The 17,880-nt window shown below is 39.3% G+C and overlaps 2 protein-coding genes across 2 annotated transcripts in view; one reads left to right on the top strand and one right to left on the bottom strand.

Moving 5' to 3' along the window:
* Nucleotides 1-186: 186 nt before the first annotated feature.
* On the bottom strand, nucleotides 187-14,263 carry dgat1a (diacylglycerol O-acyltransferase 1a). Its single transcript, XM_068711093.1, has 17 exons — nucleotides 13,793-14,263; nucleotides 12,073-12,160; nucleotides 8,108-8,148; nucleotides 7,475-7,560; nucleotides 6,740-6,792; nucleotides 5,962-6,067; nucleotides 5,457-5,585; nucleotides 4,733-4,807; nucleotides 4,530-4,633; nucleotides 4,377-4,415; nucleotides 4,171-4,212; nucleotides 3,917-3,961; nucleotides 3,602-3,714; nucleotides 3,227-3,292; nucleotides 2,965-3,052; nucleotides 2,657-2,719; nucleotides 187-2,575 (listed from the first exon to the last, which is right to left on the bottom strand). The coding sequence occupies exons 1-17, from the start codon at nucleotides 14,074-14,076 to the stop codon at nucleotides 2,429-2,431; spliced, it is 1,569 nt and encodes a 522-aa protein (XP_068567194.1). The 5' UTR covers nucleotides 14,077-14,263; the 3' UTR covers nucleotides 187-2,428.
* Nucleotides 14,264-16,030: 1,767 nt separating this feature from the next.
* zgc:63863 (uncharacterized protein LOC393372 homolog) overlaps nucleotides 16,031-17,880 on the top strand; it is a 17,376-nt gene continuing 15,526 nt past the window's right edge. Inside the window, exons 1-2 of the mRNA XM_068711095.1 lie at nucleotides 16,031-16,233; nucleotides 17,288-17,342. Coding sequence (XP_068567196.1) covers nucleotides 16,170-16,233; nucleotides 17,288-17,342 — 119 coding nt within the window. The 5' untranslated portion in view covers nucleotides 16,031-16,169. The remainder of the gene's footprint in view (nucleotides 16,234-17,287; nucleotides 17,343-17,880) is intronic.

Genomic DNA, 17,880 nt, shown 5'->3' on the forward strand with positions numbered 1-17,880 from the left:
TTTTCAATGCTGACTGTAATGGTTTAAAGATGATAGTGTCAGTGATTGTGTTTTTGAAGAACGATAGTTTGTGTCACGCATTCTACAGCAGCCATGTTACATATGCTAGAAAAGATCGTAACCAGTAAATTCAGGATACTCCACTGTTAACCGCTAATAAAATGAAGGCTCAATAGACAAGTCCACTCGTCATATATAAATAATCTTTATCAAATGACACGTATAACTTCATGTGAAAGGCTGTGAACATGATTTCCATTCCCAAAACAAATAATCTTTGTTTCACTTTGGATTTCTGTGTACAGTATGAACAGATCAGTAATACATTCATTTAACTATATGTTGTATCACATAATCATTCAAAAGCAACTAAACACAACTTAAAGATGCATCGTCAGCATTACATACTCGTATTCCAAGAGCAGACAGTGCAGTAATAATGTGGAAACAGCAAGTGCTACAAAAACACAGAAAGACGAACTGGGAGATCAAATCCTCAGAATTCTGATGGTCCCATCTCAAGCTGTAGTGGTGAAGCTTCTCATGTTAACCTCACTTTATATTTGACTTTTTCAAGAAATCTCACAACATAAAGTAAGACAGAAATTAAAGTAAACAACTTAATTGAGTAAATCTAATTTTCACAAGCGATTCATACAAATGAGAATAATTTGTTGTAAAATTTTAAATTCGAGACTTATTTGAGTCCTGTTTACCATTGAATGTGTCCAGTATTTTCTGATATCGACTGATTTTATGTCTGAAAATATACGGAAAGACGCATTTTGTATTTTGCCAGTATGGTACTTCAGTATGGTATTCAAAAGACATTTTGGATACTTTTTTTTTTTTAGGCACTTAAATAAATTTCATTAAGGAATGCCAACACCATATTTTTGATAAAAGGTGTTATAGTATTAACCTGAAATGTGATCAATAAGGAAAGAAAAGACAGGCTCTGATTCATCATGATCAGTCAACTGTCACTATGCATTTGGAAAGCAGTTCACAACATAAAAAAGTAAAATGACACGGTATCTAACTTTTATATGGCAATATCCTTATTGGTGACTTTTAAATCAGGTCAAACCAAGAAATAGAGTCTTTAAAATTTAAATCCTGTTTGAAACTCATTACCACTGCAGCTACCGTTTTTTTCAAACATACGTCAAATAAGCAAAACATACAAATTATTTCAACAAAACATACCTTTCTTACATGATTGATATAACTTAAAACATTTTTTCAAATCTATTGCTTTAGTCAACGGCATGCATTTCTGTGCAAAAACATTCATTGGTACAAATCAGTAAATCAACTATTGCATTAAATCATTGAGTTAAGACAAAACTAATTATAATTTGGCACAACATAAATAAAGACACTTACACCGACAAATAAAATGATACAAGTACAAAATAAATCATCTGATAAGTCAAATGCAACACAAAAAGACAAGTGCCATAACAAATAACACACCTGTAGCATGTACTGTTACACTAAGGGCTTGCATTGATGTTGCTTGAGACGGAAGAGGAGACGCTGCCTGGAGGTCCACAACTTTACAAATAAAGGTCACAAAAACTCCTTCACTTTTTAGCATCTCTTCCTTCAGTTTCTTGTCTTTAATCATTCTCGTTTAAAAGTATTATGCATTTCTGTAATACTCAACTATTGCACTGCATCAATCTGTTTATTTGGCTTCATCATTCCTTCTGTTGCCTATTGGATACGAGAAAGAAGTGACTTCTCAACCACTGATATGGAAACAACATTTTCATATCAGCTCCGTGGTGGCAGGACCCTCATCTGTCCTCGCTTGGCAGTGGTTCACAAATGTGCACACATTTTCCAAAACTCGAGGAGTGCTTGGTTACAAGCAGAGTTTCCACTTTTAAAGTTAAAGAAATTGCCGCTAATCGTAGTTCGACCTCATGAATCATCAACCACACATTTACTTTTTTTAATTCCATTAACAGAAATCCAAGCGCTATTTCACTTTGGGCCCAGGATTATTTAAAGTTGAAAAGTCCAATGCTGGATAGATATTAAGAGTGGGTGGTGACTGCGGATCTCGAGGTCAACACATAACGCCGACTACAAAAGTATGTTTGCCCAACTAAAGTGGAACGCTGCTTCAAAGCAAACACTTCTCTTGTTGTTAGAATCATTTCCTGGCATACTGTGGTTCATTTCTCTTTAGTGCAAAATTCAAGAAGTCAAAAACAATTTTCCTGCTGTTGCTGCTTTTCACTGACAGGTTCATGTTAACAGAGCTTTTTTTTATTAAAGTCACCTTAACTTGCTCTACATTCACTTATTGAGTTGTCCAGCTGGCTGCTGTGCGTGTTTACAACATGACTTGTACTCGTTTGTGTGTGTGTGTGTGTGTGTGTGTGACTGTAGGAATGCGTGTGTTTGTCCGGCACTATGTCGTGGTCCCATGATGAATGACATAGTAGTCATGGACGTACATCAACACAGCGACAGGCTGGCCAATGATGAGCGAGATCCACACAGCAGCATTGCCATAGTTTCCATTCAGGAAACGACCCACGAACCAAGCCAGAGGAACCTGAAGGGATGAAAGTTCAGAGGTCAGAGTGTGTTTGCCAACAGCAGAGGAGAGAAAGCTGGAGGGTTCAATGCTCCTTACCTGAGTCATCATCCCCATAAAGGCCCAGGGTCTAAGCATCTTCAGAGGAACACTCACCAGGTACTGAGGAGAGAAATACTAAATATCAGACACAGAACTTTTTTTCTAAAAATATGTAAAAGCTGCACACACATGACTCAGATGAAATCTTTTTATTTCGGCACATTTATGAATTAGCTGTCTACCTGCAAGCCAGCACCTCACAACTGTCAGTTAACAACCGTCCACAACAGGCCGTTTCATGTACAGACATTAAAGTAAAACCTGCACAGGATTTGAGGTTGAATCAGCAGATATGTAGACTTCACCTCATGGAAGAAGGCAGACATCAGGAAGACTGCAGTTTGAGCCAGAAACTTGTTGACTCCCTTCCTCAACACTGGCTTATAGAAGTGTCTGTAACACACAGAGACACACAACGATTAGGCCCTCGACAAATCACACTGATCTCAAAAATGTGGAGGAAAATATCCACTTTTCTTTTATCAATTTCTTTTGGATTTTATTTCACAAAGAGAACATGAAGCCGAAATGGTTTCAATGCTGAATAAATAAAAGTTTGGTGCTCACCTCAGACACCACTTGTGAACCGGAATATTCCAGTTGGCCCAGAAATATGTGACGGACTCAGAGTTCCTGAAATGAACAAAAATTGCACCGTTTGAGAATTGGGCTTCAAGATAATTGGTTGTTCTGAATGATGACGACACAGTTTAATGAATACACTTTCATTCCTGTGACGTGTGACACATGATCCACTTAAATTTAGGGGAATCACAGCTGACAATATGTGAATTTAGCCCACTTGCTGTGTTACCCTCGAGATTAAATGGGACCGACTCTGACTCAACATGTTGAAAATGTTCACGCGTTTCTTTACAGGTGTGCATACTGTATTTGTGTGCACATGTAATCATGTGTGATGCTGACATTTCTTCAACTCACCACCAGTCTTTGTAGAACTCTCTGTCTCCAAACTGCAGCAGCTCTGCCACAAAGTTCATAGAAGAGTGGAAAAACCAATAGAAGAATATTAACCATATCAGATGGTTAGGGACCTGGGAGAGGAAGAGGGGGGGAGGAGGAGAAGAGGGACATGGGAGATGTTAGGAGAAGTGTCTAGCTTGTTAAGGTCATACCATGGTTGTGATGTTGATAACTCCGCTCTAAATTTTCATTTTATTTATTGTTTTTCATTATACGGTTATGACAGGATACAATTGCGTGTCCAGTGTAACTACAGAACTTCATGATACTCACAGCTAACTTTAGGAGGCGCTCTACCATCCTAGAAAAGTCCATTTCCTGTGAGAGACACAATGACAACTTTCTTATTGACAATGTCAAGACAAAACCAATTACAGTCTACGATCCCCTTATCGTCATACACAATAAAGTGCAGTCGCGTGCGTGTGTGTGTGTGTGTGTGTGTGTGTGTGTGTGTGTGTGTGTGTGTGTGTGTGTGTGTGTGTGTGTGTGTGTGTGTGTGTGTGTGTGTATATGTGTGTACACACCTGGAATGGTTTCATTGAGTTCTGTATGGTGGGAACCATCCACTGGAAGACACAAATGAAAATGTCTTTGATTTAAATAGGCAAATATTTCCATGACTTTCTGTTGAACCTTGTGTTTCAATGTGTGTGTGTGTGTGTGTGTGCAGACAAGAGTATATTCCGAGTACCTCTCTCTGTGATTTAAGGTGTGTTAATGTTCAACATACCTGCTGTATCAATCCCACCAACAACTGCATGAAGAAAAGCTATAAGAAAGAGTGAGTCAAAAATGAAAACATGTACATTCTCATTTAATTTTCCAACGTCTCAGTTGACACCAAGAGCATACTAAATAAACGGGTGTTTGTGTTCCCTCTCACCATTTCAAAAAGTCGTCTTATCAGGAACCTTTTGCGTATTCGAGGTGACCGTGGGAAGTTCAGCTGGTAGCAGAGAGTTGGAGCAAAGACAAAGTAGTACATGTCTAAAGACAACAACAACAAACAAAATGTTAATTTAGGATCATTTATCATTATTGTATTAAAAACTGTGCAGTTTATCGCCATGCGGACATCATGGTTACCTCTGTGGGTGAGGTTGCCCGGATAGGAGACATGGGGATGAACTGCTGAACCATTCGATTGTGCCACGGACGGACCTGAAACACACACGCACGTGCGCACGCACACACACACACACACACACACACACACACACACACACACACACACACACAGATTAATTGGTACTTTAAGCCTCACCAGCTCATTTCATTGACTACCATACCCATGTGGTTCAACAACAACCCATCAAACTACATTATAAATACAACAGACAATCATGTTGGATTTTAAGGATGTCTCTGTGTGTGTAGCTTTAGCTCCTACAGTGAGGAGATAAAGTCGCCAAGTAGCGTTTAGGATTAAAATAAAACACACAACTTAATCTCTGTCTGTGTGCATGACAGTGGTAGCCAAAAGCTGCATTTCATCTTGTCACCACTAAATGGCAGTAACAGCACAGTACTAAATCAAAAAAACAATACGATCCTGTAAAGTGTGTGCTGACATTTGTGTGTTTGAATCAAATTTATTTAGCCAAGTTAGTTTGACTGTTAGTCTGATCTGTTGGCCGCTAAACTGCTCTTAAGTTCCCTGCTCAAGAGCCCCTCTGCCCTCTACATGTGTGCCTACTCGCACTCTAGATAACGTTTCTTCAACAGTGTGTATGTGTGTGTGTGTGTGTGTGTGTGTGTGTGTGTGTGTGTGTGTGTGTGTGTGTGTGTGTGTGTGTGTGTATATACTTACATGAGTATGATCGTGTTAGTCTCTTGGCTTTTGCTTGTCTAATTTCTCGACACCACCTGTTGGTGTCTTGGTAGGAGTACAGCTTGAGAAACAGCACCGTGTAAATTACCAACGAAAGCACACCACCCACTGAGAGAGAGACACACACACACACACACACACACACACACACACACACACACACACACACACACACACACACACACACACACACACACACACACACACACAGTCATTGACTAAGAGCAATACATGATAGATGAAAGGAGCACTCTGGTGTGTGGGTGTACATAAATAGGAACTAAGCTAAAAACAGTTTATTGACTAAATAGTTTTTTTCAATTATAACTTTTGACATCAGTGATGATTTAAATGCAATTTCTGATGCAAAAGACCAATGTATTTTTTGTGGTAGTATCAAAACACAGACAAGCATTAATTCTTATTCTAAATGTTTGATTTATGGCTCATGAACATACACTGTGAACATGTATTTAATATGTACCTGGGGTCACGGAGGTCACAGTGAGTACAGTGGCTGCAGGGAAGATCAACAGGGATGTCAGGTTAAAAATATGAAGAATCAGTCCTGTCATTTGGGAAATGGTACCCTAGGAATGATACAATGAAAACAGAGAAGAGTCACCGTAAAACATTTGATCTGACTGTTGATATGCTTTCATTATTTTTTCCTTTAACTAGAAAAAACACAGCTTTTTCACTGTGCAACACGAGTTCTAATGGACTTTTTACCAATAAAATATTGCATCTGTCAAGTTGCTTTAGGTCAGTGTTGAAAACATATACACATGTAAAATGCGTGCAAAATAAGAAAGAAATGTTTCTAATTTATTTGGTGACTCAAATAAAATCACCTGCGACCCTCCTGTGGGTCCTGACCCAGTCTTTGGCAATGACCGTTTTAGATCACATATAATCTAATCTTAACCAGGAGTGGTGTTCTTATCAGAGTTAACAGTAGGTATAAAGGAGGCGAGGCGCTGTGACGCTGACTTTACACTGTCGACTCCAGGATGTATAAAGCACCTCTTCCAGGCAAACATCCTTGATGGGAGATCCCTCAATGATAAATATTCAAAACAAAACAAACCATGAACAAAGTTATAATCCCAATGTCAGGTCTTTAGTTAAAAGGCTTCAGGAAGTTATCAGCAGAGCTAACAAAAGAAGACGGAATCGAACAAAATTTGCAGTGTCCAATATAGTAAAAGGAAAATGTGTTGCAAGTATGAAAATGTATGCAAATCATTGTCAACACTCACCACAGCCAGACGCCTCTCTGTGTACAAGGCTGCCAAGATGAACACATTGGACACTGAAACACAGGAGAGACAAACAACAGACTCCTCAGATACAGCATCACATGCATGTGAACCACAGTGGCAGGTTGACTTTATGTTATTACTCAGTGTAACACCATTTAACACAGACAGAGAGACAGAGAAACTAGTGGTGCATACTGATTTTGTCAAATATGATGACAAGTTTCCGTTACTATATTACTCCAGTATTTTCTCTAAATAGCAGCATTCTATTTTATTCAGATTGATCGTTCTAATGATACCCTGCCCAGCCCTGCTGAGGACAACTATGTTCATTCACATTTGCATTGACTTGTTTTACTGCATTGATGAAGTCGGTTGTTGCCAGAAAAGCGACAATGTCAGGAGTAAATAATCAATAACAGCTGTGCTGGAATATTCAGGACGGGACCTCATGCTAACAATGCTTCGATATGCCATCACTGAGCATCTGGCTTGTTAAATCTGCTCGAACAAGCTGCATCACATCAGCCATTTGAGACCCGGCGAGGCTGTAAAACATGTTTTATTACAGTCAACAGCAACACTTCTCCTCACTACTCCTCATTTCCGTATGGGATGTACAGATACCTCCCTTGTTGGTCAATAAGTTCAACTTGAACATCAACCCCTAAAGATCACAGAAGGACAAATGGCTGCGAGTCATTCAACAGCCGTTGAGTAAATGCTCCGTACCAATGATGAGGCAAGCTGATGGCCAGCTATAGGGGTCCTTCAAGAAGAGAGACACAACTTGGATCGGGTCCACCAAGATACCATACCTAGATAAGAGAGGAGCGGAGGGAAATCACTGATCCCACCAGTCATCATTTAGAAATGCTTTTGTGTAAAATGGTTATGTGAGGTTTAGTTTCAGGTTGGTTCCGTCAGTTAAAAGGTGTGGTGTGGTTAAGGCTAAGGCATGAAACTTCATTCTGCTCATAGCAACACTGAGATTTATAACAAAACCCAGAGGAACGTCAGCTAACATAGAAATGGTTTTGCATCTAATTTAATAAGAATTTATGATGTTTCAGACTACACCTGGAAACACTGCTGGCACTTACTCATGTAATTCTTTAGAGACAAACAAACAAAGCCCTTAGCACATGTGATTTTGGATGAACGTTCAATGTTTGATGACATCCAGCTCTTGCTTCTATTGATTTTGGACAAAAGTGACAAATGACTGTAATGTAATACTAAACTAGCGGGCCGTGGTGAGGTGGAGGATGAGGTGTGACACGGCCGGTTGTTTAACCAAATGGCAGTGAGTTGCAACAACACCTGCTTGTGTATATAATGTTGTGTGCGTAGGTCCATACTCACTTTATGATGTTCTCTAAGAAGAGGCGAGCATTACTCAGCACCTGGAAGAGAGGAACATGCACCGGGAGCTAATGAGCGTAGTTCACAGAATCAACAAGAATCAACTTTGTTTACCCAACAATATTTTCAGCCCCCCCCCCCCGCTCCCCCCCGCTATAAATCTGGCTCTGCTCATGATTAGTCTGCAGATTTCCATGCATTTGTTTGCGAGTGTTGAGTGAGTTCTTATTTAAAACAAAAACAGCAGGTTTTCTTTATTTAATGCGGAGCAACTTGCAGAAAGAGCAACAAAGAGTTTAAAGCTGCACGGTCATATCATCACGATCAGTTTAAAACAACTGCCTAGATAAGATCCCTTTCATACCCAAGTTGAGCAACATGTCCCAGCACCCATCACACCTTGATAACTGTCACACCTCTGCTTCTGCTCACGCTGCTAACTGTGTCCAATAAAACAAGTTTATCATTATATTATGTATTAAAGTTCAAGGACTGAGTCCAGCTTTAACTCAGCCATCAGTTATCAGAGCTTTCTGAGATAAAAACTAACCACCCACTCAACGCAGTGAGCCAACATGTATACGCATAACATTTCTCAGATCATGTATGTAGTGCGTTCAGTGCACAGGAGTCAGAGAGACGGTTAACAGAATGAGGACAGTGAGGGTACGACACACGATAAGGTCATGCAGCAGTGATTATGTGCCATGTTGCCCCATCGGCCCACTCGCCTGCCAAGACCCTGCAGCAATGTGGTTCTGATTCAACTATGTCTTTTGTCCAAACCAGTAACCTTTGCTTTAGTAACCTTCAGCGTGGCCAGCAGAGGACCAGTCCTGGGAAAGAGGCCTCTCCAGAGCATTTAAAGAAAACATTGCAAAATCTGATTTGGCAATTACTCAACTGTAAAAATGTGTCCTCACTTGAGCCTGACCAGAGAGAGGTCGGTGTGTGGGAGACGGCAGGATTCAGTGTATTGCTCAAAGAGACTTCAGCAGGGGGTAATTTAACTGAACCCAGGCTGCCTGGTTAAAGAACTATTTCTGTCCAGCTGTAACTACAGCGAGGAAGTATTTCTACAATCTGTTATCGGTCAGTAATAGGAACGTTGTCTTGTTGTATGAACAAATTGAATCAAACCTTTTTGCACCAAAATATCAGAATATTTATACGCTGAGTTAAGCACATTGTCTTATCTACTTCTCTTTATAATCATTTACAATTTCAGCAATAAAACACTAATGATAAACTGTTCAAATATTGTCCTTTTTTTTTAAACAACAAAATGTCTATATTTATCAAATAATATCCAAGTAATGTAAAATTCACAATATATAGACGCAACTTATATTCCCTTTGAATAATCTTGTTATATCTTGTAAATGTTTCTAAACAACAGGTATGATACTGTGTGAACCAGATGAAATATGATAATGATCTAAGCTGTATCTCAGTGTCCTGTGGATAGGAGAGACGTCTCAGATTTGGTAAGTTTAAAAATAGAAAGAGCTGCTGGGGTCGGCTAAACTTTAGGACCCTGACATACAAAGCGTTTAAGCTAACCTGAGAGAACTGGTGCCAACAAAGGCTGAATCAGCAAACATTTTGCATTGGCCAAGGTCTTCTGTTAAATGTTTTCCTTCCAACACACAGCAAAGACTATTGGGGACATGCATGTATGTTCTGTACTCGAATAACTAGTCAGCAGTTTGTATTCATATTCCCAAAAACATTGTAGAAAGACCAACAAAACAAACACGTTGACACGTATCTGTCTGTTTTAACAGCCGTGGTGCAAGGAAACTAATTAAATGTAATTTCAAAAATCAGCAGCAGGCTCCTTGAGGTCATTTAAGCTGTTCATTTAAGCTGTTCCCTCTGATGTGCAGCCAAGCGGACCGCTGAAGCATCAATTGTTTGTATCACGGTTATGTTATATCTAATATCTTCACTGTCTGACTACGTCCTCACATCACCCAGGCCCACTGAACAAGGTACAGCATCTTAAAAAAAACAAACTCGTCTTTGTTGGTTCACTCGCACAGATTTGTTTTCAGCACCAATCTTAATCTTCTTAACATTGTGCATGTGTCTTGTTATTGAGAGCTTTTTAGACCTTGAACTGTATTCATCCTCCAAACAAGTGGAGAAAGTCATGTTCAACAAGAATATTCTGAATATACATGAACACTTAAGAGAATTTAAAGAAGAAGTGTAGCTGTTTCAAAGGTAACTTATGGATTTTGAAAAAAATATATTTTGCCGACCACCCATATTTTAAGGTTGTGAATGAACTGAATTAGTAATATTTCGAAACACTTTGCCTTTCATTGAAAATGAAAGAAGTACAACAACACATTTAATGTCTCATCTGTAGAAACATGTGCTCCTTCAGCTGACATTTTAGGCATTTAGCCTACGGTCCTGGTTATTGGGGACAAATTACACAACTAAGCTTCTAAATGCGTACACGCATGCACGCATGCACGCACGCACGCACACAACTCTGTGGTTCCACTTCACACTCTTACAGCCTAATCCTGAAGGCTTCCTAAAACGGTCTGAACCGAGCGATGCCGTCCCTGGTGACCAAAAAGTAGAGGACGTAGTCGTCACAGATACATTTTCAAAGATGGAATTAATCTTGTCGCAGAACTGCAAAATAAGGCCCGATTTGAAAAGACATCACAAAACACACACACACACACACACACACACACACACACACACATATACACACACACACACACACACACACACACACACACACACACACACACACACACACACACACACACACACACACACACACACACACACACACACACACACACACACACACACACACACACGCTCCTGCTAATTAATTTTCTTGTCATATGGAGTGCTTGTCTCATATGTTTTAGCAACCAGCTTTTGTTGCTGCTTTCAAGTTATTCTTCTCAGTTCATTCTAGCAAGCTTAAGATTTGAAAGCGTAAACTGTGACGCACAGTGACTTTTTTCAGATCTATAAATAAAATTGTCCCTGCAAGAAGATTAATCTTTTGGGTTCTATTTTAGAACTTCAGCATGAGAAACAACTTTATTGGCCCAGCAAGCACACTAACTCCGCTTTGAGCAGAAGATACTGTCAGTGAACATCCATCAGGCATGTTATTATTTATTAGAACATGTGACTTTTAAAACCAAGGATTTAAAATTAAACCTGATTGATATGGGTCAAATCAACGAAGACACTAAAAATCCAACCCCATAATAATCTCTCTCCTGCAATTTAGGGATGATTGAAAATCCCTCCATTGCATTCATATTTATAATATTCTGCGGTGTGCGATCAACGCATGAACCGTCACTTCAATCCTTAGGATGTCGACTGCAGGTGTACCAGAACACCGTCAATACAAGTACAGCTAACGGAAAGTCTACTTCTGAAGAGAGTGAAAGTTCAACACATAAAAAGATTAAAGTATAACTATTAAAAACCTCTTAATTAAAGTCGTATACATAAGAAACAAGTGCAGGAAAGGAAAAACTGGGCCATGAGGGTGTAACTGAGCACGCATTGGTGGCAAATCTACTGAAGAGAGATAACATGAAAACAACTTATCAGACTTCTCACAGACACGTTTCATGTGTCAAAGAAAGTCACTGTGACAGGTCCAACTCAAAATCCCAGGAGGATGTGTACTTCACATTTGCACTTCTGCTTTTGTTCTTAACGCAACGACCAAAATCCCTCATGCAGCACAATGTGCTACGGTAGTTAGCAGCTTTATATACAGTATGTGTTTGTGTGTAAGTGACAATGAGAGACAAAGAGAGGGATATGAAAGTGGTTCGGAATAATAACTCTTTAAAAAAAAGATTAATAGCATGTCACGTTTTCATCCAGAGTTTCCGGGTCATTGTTTGTGGAAGTCAGAGTACATCTTCAGTTCTGAATGGACACACAGTTCAACTCACCAGCATGACAACACACCAGTTGAGGATTCCTCTGTAGTTGTTGTAGCCACTGGCTGAACTTAAGAGAGACTCCTGGAGGACATGACAGCTGCATGGAAACACAAAGTCAACCGTTTTAGTTTTTTAGAGTTGATCAAGCTCTCTACAGCCCTTCCTGCCGGTTTATCTCCAAAAGCTCAGGGATGAAACCATTTGGTACTCAAAAAGTTGAGATATGAATTAAACAACTATATCTACGAGTCTAATGTTAAGTCCTACAACTGCACCAGGCAATGAATGAGTTGAGAAAATGTAGGTTCACGCTATTGACCAAAATCAGTCAAGAACTTTTTCACAACAAACTGGGACCGAGGGACAGCAGAGCGGAGATGAATGATAGAGGAGAGGAAGAATGAAGTAAAGAACGTATATTAAGAGGAGAAGCGAGGATGGAGGAGAAGCAGAGGAGAGATTACAAAGAGCAGAGAAACAGGATAGAAAGACAAGGTGGGGGATAATTCACTATTAAAGATGAGGGGAAGAGACAGCGGTGGTTTGAGGTGAAGTACGGAAGGAAATGAGCATATAAAGAGAGGAGAGGGGTTCGTCAATGAGTGCCAGGACACCCACGACAAGACAAGACAAGACCAGCAGGAGTACGTGCAGACAGACAGGCAGCAAACACAGGATTGCAACATGCCATTGTGTTTGTAACAGTCTCTTTATTTCAGCATTCTGGTGTTGCAGTTTTCTCTTGATGCCCTTATGATATCTATCTTTATATCTTTAAATTCAAGAGTGTGAGTAAAACACCAGCCAGACTCTTGGCAGTTTGCAACAATAAGTTGAGGCTGGCTTCAAAAGGCGAAGACATATCTGTGGAAGTGGGCGTGTGACCATAAAATATTTAGGATAAGGGTCAGGCTATTATGTCTCCTCTCACAAAGTCTGTTTTCACTCATACTACTACTACTACATACTTCACATTTCCTACTACCTACTCTCTTGCCAAAAGTAAATGTAAAGCAGGGAACCTGACACGATGCTTTCCTGTACATATAAAAAAAAAAAATACAAATAGTTTGATCATTTGTGACCATAGCATTGTTTTTTTAAATACTTATATTTGTCCTTATCATTTCCAAGTGTAGCAGTGACATGTCTATGCAAAGCAATACCAATTTTTACCAGTCTGTCATGTTCAGGCTTGATCTCTACATGAGCTTGCTGCTCAGACAAAATTACAACTCTATTCAAAGCCTAAGAGTCTATTTTGTGCGTGGGCCAAATAAATACAAGTAACACTAAAGTGTGGGGGAAAAAAAGTTAGCTTCCATTCAAAGGAAGGTGTTGGACATGGAAGATGAATTTCCAAATCCCCAAGGCAAAGTTAACTGCTAGTCTATTTAATAGAAGTATGTATGAAAGTATGGAAGCTTCTGTCATATATATATATATATATATATATATATATATATATATATATATATATATATATATATAGATATATAGATATATATATAGATATATATGTGTATGCTCAAAAGGGCCACATTCATTTAAGTGGCCCCTTTGAGCCCCATTTGATCTAAGGAGAAACGACTATCCCCCAGTGAAAATGTTTTATACAAATGAGTCACATCTGTCTAAATGACAACTTCCTGTCATTTCAATCACCGTCAACGTGTGTTAGTTTGCGTACACGTGACGCTGGACGTCTTAAGAAAAAGCTTAACGTTACCTGAGTCTCTCGTTAAAATCTTCCACCACACTCCTCTGTTTCTTCGGGCTGTCTCTCAGCTGTAGCTGCTCTGACTTCCCCATCTCTCCGTCCACCTTCCCGTTGACACTCGCATGCCTGGACACCTCGTTTGTTTTGGCTTTAGCGGAACACTGTGGAGGTTTCTCCCCGGCATCGTGCCACTTACTCCCGTTGGCTTGTTTCGCCGCTGCAGCTCCTCCGCCGGAGATGGTCGTCCTCCTCCGGCGGCTCACAGGCCCTCTCATCTCGGCTCTATCGCTCATTGAAGCGGCTTCAGTCACGCAGCTATTACCTGCCTGACATCGCTGGTCAACCTGCGGTCACCTGTGTCTTTGTTTCCATCCGGAGACGTTACATCAAGGGCTAATGGAATAGTCTCAAGTCGTGTCAACGCTGGTGGTTATAATGCGTTTCATCACCACCACAGCTCAAGTTGCAATTGTCATTAAGGTTGCCAGATCTGTGTTTTTAAACTGACATCCCCCTATCGAGCCGATGTCCCAATCCACTTCCGGATTGGCTGTTTCACGAAATACTGAAATATAGTGGGTGATAGTGGCATGTATCATTGTACAATGTTTAACTCTTTGCCACAACAGAGATATAGTAGATATAATACATTATTCTATCAACCTTCAACAACTACAACCTTTGACAGGCTAATATATTATATAATAATAATATATATATATATATATATATATATATATATATATATATATATATATATATATATACATATATATTATATATATAATAATATACATATATATTATATATATATTATATATATAATATGTATTTATTAATCCGATATTGTTATTTTTGTTTTATTATCTATTAATTGATTAACTAAAGGGAACACGTTAATTATGTATACTTTTTTTGTTAAAGTAATGTATATTTAGTAGAGTCTTGGCAAATTCGCCTGATGTTAGACTCTCAGACTATTCTCAACACAAACTCCACCAATCACTGAATGAGAATCTGATTTTGTTGTCACCAATAGATAGATAGATAGATACTTTATTCATCCCACAAGGGGAAATTTGTTCGTTAAGGCAGCAAAAAAATATACTCAAGCAATTTAAGTAGCAGAGTAAAAAATTTAAATATTAAGTATAAAATGCACAATATATACAATAAAAAATAACAGAGTAAAACATAAAAAATGCACAGTATTTACAATGAAATAGTATAGTATTAAATTAACTAACTAAACAGTGGTGCAAAGATTAACCAGCAGCAAACAAACAACAGTGAATAGTATGAATACATAAAGTAGAGCATTATGACCCATGCAAGACCCACCCATTAGTCTGATATACTTTGAAGAAATGATTCTTGCAATATGTGTTCCCTGTAGAATCACACCTAATTCAGTTTTGGCCTTCTTGTAGTCTGGAGAATAATTTATGCTTTTACTTAAATGTGAAATTTGTTTGTTAGGCTCAAGGCCATAGGCAGGGTTTGGATTTGCCACTGTAAACAATTTGTATGCAACCAAGTGCTATGAGAGGAAACACTCGGGGCAGAATTGTTCTGCTTCTATATGTCCTAAAATGACCCCACATCCAGGAAACTAGTTTGCAGAAGCAAAGCAGTGGCATTAATGTCACCTATATCAACAATATGACATGCATATATGTAATGTAAGTACATGCAATGCAATACAGTCATGCCTTCATAGATCCCACCATTGCAATTGAATCAATTCTAATGTATTGAAGTTAATAACCTGTATGTAGAAGAATATGACATTGAAGCGTTTTGTACCACTAGGATTCTGCAAATGCTCAAAAGTGTTTCTGTTCTTTTCCCATGGCTGTGGATTTGAATTTTTGTAGTTTTTCACACTTAAAATAAAAAGTACACAAATACACAATACATGCACTATATGTTGTCATAATAACATAGTATTATTTACAGTCCATACTATTGTTCCAAGTTATCTAACAGCTGCTGTATAGAGCTTTACTGTCGCCTTGTGGTAAAGGTGAAAATATTCAGAACAAGGAAGTGTCACAAACCACATTTCAATCGAGCGATGACAACCACAGCCCACTATTACTCAGATATTAGGACTACAAAACTACAGTCAAGTCACCTAGTGGTGCGGGTCGAAAGGGAGCCAATGGCATTCGTGCGCTGTGTCACATGTCGTTTCTGCCCAATCAGAGCGCAGCAGAGTGACCTCATGTTCGGTTGAGTCTTTTATGGACAGCTGTTAGGAAAACCTTTCACGTACAGCCAAATATCGTCCCTGTTTTTACCTGTTTAGAGACACATCTTGTATTTGTTAATTCGCCTATGGCACAACACAGACTTCGTCATTCGGTAATCCGCTTTTAAAGGGATGAAAAGGCTCAAGAGGAAGAAACAAAACGCTGGGGTGAATGGGAATGGATCTGTCACAAGAGGTAAGCCAGCCAACAAACAGCTAACTAGGTAACTGTTGGTGTTTAATAAACGGACACTAGACATAAACACCGACTAGTCGCACAAAGCTAGTTCTAACATTAAAACGAGCCTGCATATTTAACGTTACTAATATACTGTGCGTGTAGCCTACAGACAGAAACCTGACCTGAAATTCCAGAGAAGTTAATACTATTACTGCAGCCAGCTGACACAAACTACAACACACGAATCACGAATCACGAGTTGTCCTTTGTTGTCCTAACATACCTAACCGCCGGTTGTCCTGTTGTTACAGTCTGGTCAACGTAAACATTAGCTCGGCCACTTATCTGCCAGCGTGGCAGCCAGTCAGACAACTTAGATAACTTGGATAGTTGCAGATGAACATGATTACGTCATTGTTCAATGTATTAAAAACAAAATAAACAAACACACGCACACAAAAACCTGCCATCTGTTATGTTATCACTCAACACTGGGTTTTGGTTTTACCATTCAAGTCATTCAAAGACTTATAGCTTATTTTGAATTTGATCCAAACTCCCTGCATAGCACTTTCACAATGATGGTCATATGTGTGACTCATCATTGTGACCAGGCGTTATAATGGCCTTGTTTGCATTAAAGATGAGTCACGGTGTTAGTCAACAGAATCACTCACGAGGTAGAAAACGCCTCAAATCTGGTCTGTCTTCAAAAAAGTTCTACAAAGATAGCAGGCCTTTGTAAAAGTCATGCTTGAATTAAAATGGGTACATTTTACTGTTAATGTGTCTCAACGCATCTATTAATTGCGTGTTGATTATTTTTTTCCCATCACTACAAACTGTTTTTGTGTGTGCGTCTGTATATGTGTGTTTAATGCATGATCCCTAGCCTCTATTAATATTGCCAGCATGATCTCTCTCCTTCCTCGATGTCTTTCTTCTCCTTTTATCTTTCTCTCTCTCCACATCTTTCTATCCCTCATCTTTTCCTCTTTCTTTTTCTCTGTATGTGTCTCCATCCTTCTTTTTTGCTCTCTTCATCCTCACCTCTGTCTTTCTTTTACAGAAGCAGATTGTGGGAGGAAACAGAAGTTGGCTGAGATCCATCAGGCTTTGATCAGGTAAAAATATGATAATTATCAGTGCTACAGTTTGCTTGTTAAAGATGCCTTCTCTTTCTGCGGTCCTGGTATCCAGGAGGACATATTAATTAATTTTTATTTATCACATTTTCTGTCAAAAAACCCTCTCGGATGCTGATGGAACTCAAGACACTGGGTGTTACGGTTTGCCCAGTAGATATGAGGTTTTCACCCAATGATAGCTTTCCTTCACAATGTGCCTTGACATGCCTGTATTTCAAGAAATCTAGAAAGTCGTGAGAGTTTTATTGCCTCCATTAGCACGAGAGCAAAGGGCCACAGGATGTGTTTTCCCAAGTGGGATTGCTCCTCCCACTGCCGCTCGCTGTTCCACCATTAGATGGTATGCATTTATCCGTAGATGGTGACCTTCATCACTCCCTGCTAAGCTAATTTCACACATGAAGATTACTGGCATGTGCCCAGTGGAATACTGTGACGAGAATCATGAAGACATTAGTGTCAGGAGGCATGTGGGACTCGATGGGGAAATGGCCGAGGAAAGCTCATGCAGGAT

Source organism: Cebidichthys violaceus, unplaced genomic scaffold (assembly GCF_023349555.1).
Source record: "Cebidichthys violaceus isolate CVI_PGR_0920_01 unplaced genomic scaffold, fCebVio1.0.p SCAF_16, whole genome shotgun sequence".
NCBI lineage: Eukaryota > Metazoa > Chordata > Actinopteri > Perciformes > Stichaeidae > Cebidichthys > Cebidichthys violaceus.

Excerpts from the sequence above, each read along its gene's own strand:
- dgat1a (XM_068711093.1), bottom strand. The coding sequence starts at position 14,076 with ATGAGCGATAGAGCCGAGATGAGAGGGCCTGTGAGCCGCCGGAGGAGG. Across the intron at positions 12,161-13,792 it reads GATTTTAACGAGAGACTCAG|CTGTCATGTCCTCCAGGAGT; the intron begins GTAACGTTAAGC and ends GTTTCCATGCAG. Across the intron at positions 5,586-5,961 it reads TGTGACCTCCGTGACCCCAG|TGGGTGGTGTGCTTTCGTTG; the intron begins GTACATATTAAA and ends TCTCTCTCTCAG.